General features: G+C 40.6%; 2 protein-coding genes across 2 annotated transcripts; both read right to left on the minus strand.

The window, feature by feature from the left end:
* Window positions 1-318: 318 nt before the first annotated feature.
* LOC115999302 (L-type lectin-domain containing receptor kinase IV.1-like) lies at window positions 319-1,499 on the minus strand. The gene is made up of 2 exons (XM_031239158.1): window positions 1,467-1,499; window positions 319-1,074 (listed from the first exon to the last, which is right to left on the minus strand). Exons 1-2 carry the CDS (start codon window positions 1,497-1,499, stop codon window positions 508-510), a joined length of 600 nt encoding a protein of 199 aa, XP_031095018.1. The 3' UTR covers window positions 319-507.
* Window positions 1,500-1,925: 426 nt separating this feature from the next.
* LOC115999217 (L-type lectin-domain containing receptor kinase IV.1-like) lies at window positions 1,926-4,174 on the minus strand. Its single transcript, XM_031239030.1, has one exon. It carries the CDS (start codon window positions 4,026-4,028, stop codon window positions 2,115-2,117), a length of 1,914 nt encoding a protein of 637 aa, XP_031094890.1. The 5' UTR covers window positions 4,029-4,174; the 3' UTR covers window positions 1,926-2,114.
* Between the last annotated feature and the right edge of the window lie 411 nt (window positions 4,175-4,585).

The following is a 4,585-nucleotide window of genomic DNA, read 5'->3' on the forward strand; positions in this document are numbered from 1 at the left end:
AGTTAAATTGCCAGTTGCCCAGTTACTATTACTCAACTTATAGGTTTTGTATTGTATTTTTAAATTGTATTGTAAATTGAACTTAATTGATATTTTTGTTGTTATACTATTATTTAGCCACTTGAATGATTTGCATTTATAATAAGCAATTATAATTATTATAACATTCTTTAAAAAAAATTAAAATACATTAATATCCTTACAAGTTGATCTTTTTACACGTTAACCATTGATCGTGAACAATTAATTTTACCAAATACCTCTTATAACTAATATAATTCACCATAAAATCGCTAACATAATCTGCTAACTCTAAAGTGACAAACAAAGTCAATATAATACCACTAATATATGCACAAAAGAGAAATGTTAGGTGTTTTACTGACAAAAGAACATGCATGTACACTTTGTACAGGCAGTACAGATTTTGCCATAGTAGAAAGATCATGAAAAATGCTCATTCAGAAGATAAATAAAGACTGAAAACTAAGAATCATTAAAATCTCATCAGAACCTGATTCCGGCACTGGAAATTCTTAGCAATGAGAGCTCTGGTAAAGGCAGAGCTCCCTGCAAATAGAGCACAGCCTGCCGCATACTTGGCCGACCCATTGGCTCGTATTGGCAACAAAGCAGACCAAGCTTCAAAACTAGCTCCACTTCTCCTACAACATAATCCGCCCCCAAATTTGAATCCACAGTTTTCAGAATTTCACCTCTACACCAATAAGAAAAGACGCGATCAACGAGGACGGCATCATCGTCGTCTTCGACTTGGGGATCGAGTGGCCTTCTCCCGCACACAACTTCAAGCAAGAATGCCCCGAAAGCATACACATCGGTGCACGTTGTGGCCTTCCCGGCCCTAGTTTGCTCCGGGGCAAGGTACCCTATCGTCCCCACTAAATGAGTGGTTTGAGGGTCCGTCCCATGGTCATACAGTCTAGCCAGACCAAAATCGCCCAATCTCCCATTAAGCTCCCCGTCTAGCAACACATTACTGGCCTTAACATCTCTGTGGATCACGAGCTTCTCCCACTCCTCGTGGAGGTAGAGCAGCCCCGACGCGACGCCCTTGNGATAAATGTAATACTTTTAAGGGAAAATACAATACTTTTTACATTTCGATTTAAAAGTATTACATTTTTCCTCAAAAGTATTATATTTGCCCTTATAAGTGAGAGGCACTTGTCAACATTACTTATTATGAAAAATGTATTACTTTTTCTCTTATAAGTAACAAAAATTGTATTTTTGATTAGTGTTATATTTGAGCATATAAGTGTGAGATTTACACATATAAGTATGACATTTGCATGGTGCTTTGACCCGACCCGACCCGTCTCACGAATAAGGATCCGTGAGACGGTCTCACACAAGTGTGACCCAACAAAAATAACTAATAATATTAATTTCATAATTTGTGTTGCATCTCAACCGATATTCCTTTCAAACCCCAAACTCACTTCATTATACAGCACTGCTGCAACCACATACATCAAATTTCATAATTCCATAAATCTTTTTTTTTTAAATGTTTTATGCATTAGGTTTTTCTGCTAGACTAATCCTAAACCTTTAGAATCCCTACCCAAGAGCGTTGAAGGAGTTAAATTGCCAGTTGCCCAGTTACTATTACTCAACTTATAGGTTTTGTATTGTATTTTTAAATTGTATTGTAAATTGAACTTAATTGATATTTTTGTTGTTATACTATTATTTAGCCACTTGAATGATTTGCATTTATAATAAGCAATTATAATTATTATAACATTCTTTAAAAAAAATTAAAATACATTAATATCCTTACAAGTTGATCTTTTTACACGTTAACCATTGATCGTGAACAATTAATTTTACCAAATACCTCTTATAACTAATATAATTCACCATAAAATCGCTAACATAATCTGCTAACTCTAAAGTGACAAACAAAGTCAATATAATACCACTAATATATGCACAAAAGAGAAATGTTAGGTGTTTTACTGACAAAAGAACATGCATGTACACTTTGTACAGGCAGTACAGATTTTGCCATAGTAGAAAGATCATGAAAAATGCTCATTCAGAAGATAAATAAAGACTGAAAACTAAGAATCATTAAAATCTCATCAGAACCTGATTCCGGCACTGGAAATTCTTAGCAATGAGAGCTCTGGTAAAGGCAGAGCTCCCTGCAAATAGAGCACAGCCTGCCGCATACTTGGCCGACCCATTGGCTCGTATTGGCAACAAAGCAGACCAAGCTTCAAAACTAGCTCCACTTCTCCTACAACATAATCCGCCCCCAAATTTGAATCCACAGTTTTCAGAATTTCACCTCTACACCAATAAGAAAAGACGCGATCAACGAGGACGGCATCATCGTCGTCTTCGACTTGGGGATCGAGTGGCCTTCTCCCGCACACAACTTCAAGCAAGAATGCCCCGAAAGCATACACATCGGTGCACGTTGTGGCCTTCCCGGCCCTAGTTTGCTCCGGGGCAAGGTACCCTATCGTCCCCACTAAATGAGTGGTTTGAGGGTCCGTCCCATGGTCATACAGTCTAGCCAGACCAAAATCGCCCAATCTCCCATTAAGCTCCCCGTCTAGCAACACATTACTGGCCTTAACATCTCTGTGGATCACGAGCTTCTCCCACTCCTCGTGGAGGTAGAGCAGCCCCGACGCGACGCCCTTGATGACACCAAACCTTTGGCTCCAACCAAGGGTGGGTTTTGGGTTGTCAAACAAAATCTTGTCTAGACTTCCATAAGGCATGTACTCATACACCAAGAGAAGCTCACCTTTTCGCCTGCAATACCCTAAAAGTGGCACTAAGTTTCTATGGCGCAATCGCCCAATGCTTACGATCTCCGCCACGAATTCCCTCATCCCCTGCCTGGATCCATGAGACACCCTCTTCACTGCAATTTCCATCTTAGAACACTTCAACACCCCTCGGTAAACCATCCCAAATCCCCCTGTTCCTAATAGCTCCTTCTCTGAAAACCCCTTGGTAGCATAGTACAAATCCTTGTACTTAAACCTATGAGGTCCAAACTCCAATTCCCAATCCTCAAGCAACTCCGCAAACTTCCTCTTCCTCCCAATGTAATAAACAACTCCTAAGAAGATTACCACAAACAAAACTGTTGAAACCATTGGCACCCCAATAACCAAGACTTTTGGTCTCTCCTTAGGCCCAATTCTAGGGAGCTTTGGGAGTTTATAGGGATCGAGCTCTAAAGCTACTCCGTTCATTTTAAAGCTCCAACCCAGAACGTATTGGGTTGAAACCACCGCACCCGTGGCGGCTGTGAACCCCACAGACATAGTTTCCTGAAAAACCATTGAAAGATCATAGGAAAAAGACAAGATGGGCTTTTTAGGCTTAGATACCATCAAAGGAGCCATTGTAACATCCATTTGCTTAGCCTTGCCATCATATTCTACCCACACCTTGATTGCCTTGCTCCCAGCAAGTCTCAAGCTACGAAACGTATTATCCGTGTCATCAAAATACCCTGCCGATTTTGACACATTAGATATCATTCCATTGATATCAATTCCAACGTGGTTCCCATCGATATCACGAAACTCTTTGGTCTGCATAGTGTCAAGCTCCACTGCCACTACATGGTTAGTGGATTTGCCATTGTTGCTGCCGTTGAACAGGCCTAGATACGGGGCATCAAGCCCCCCCGGGAGGCCTCCTACAGGGGAAATAGCAAAGGTCATTCCATGGCCATCCAAACTCGAGTGCCCCGGCACAATAGCGAACACAAAGGTTGTTGAGAAAGAGAAAGATGAACCATTTGATGCACTCTTGAAATTCACAGGTACAGAATACAAGGCTCGACTTGTTTGAAACGTAGTCTCATTTGTTAGCATCAGGATGCCATTGGGCATGACCCCGGCCGCTCCATCGAGGCTCAGATTGGCCGAATTGAATCCGTGGTACGTGAATCCGACATCTTCTGAGCCCACAAAGTCTAGCAGTGCTGAAGAAATAACTAGCCATATTACAAGCTTGAAAATCATGACTTAAGGTTGTTGCTTCCCAAGAATATCTTCTCAGTTCTCTGTACTCAGTAAGTACTATAATTACTAATGTGTATGTGAATTTCTACGAGGCTTCTAGTTTTTTCTTGGATTGTTTAATTAGCATTTATGGTAGTGCCAATGGGAAGTTTGATTTTTTGCAGGAAAATTAAATGACTTGGGATGGGAGGTTGGTTTTGACTAGTAAACGCTGCAGAGTCCTGAAAGGGAAATGGGGTGTTCATAGTCAAGATGCATCTGCTTTACAACATTCTTCTTTAACTGTGTTTGTCACGGCTAGACAAAATTGGCTTGTAAAAGACTCCGTGTTCAAATTGTACAAGTCTATGATCCAATCATTCACCTTTAACATGGGGTTTGGTTGCAATGAGGGTGAGGATGGGGAGTCCTGTGATCCTTCTCGGCCTGCTCCGGTCTTTGTCCTCGGTGTAGTGAGCGGCCTCGGCACATCAACTCATTTTTAACATAAGCACGTGTTTAATTACACTTATTTGTAAATTGTAATACCCAATTTATTATCTAAAATGATTTTGCTT

This window comes from Ipomoea triloba, chromosome 12 (genome assembly GCF_003576645.1).
Source record: "Ipomoea triloba cultivar NCNSP0323 chromosome 12, ASM357664v1".
Lineage (NCBI taxonomy): Eukaryota > Viridiplantae > Streptophyta > Magnoliopsida > Solanales > Convolvulaceae > Ipomoea > Ipomoea triloba.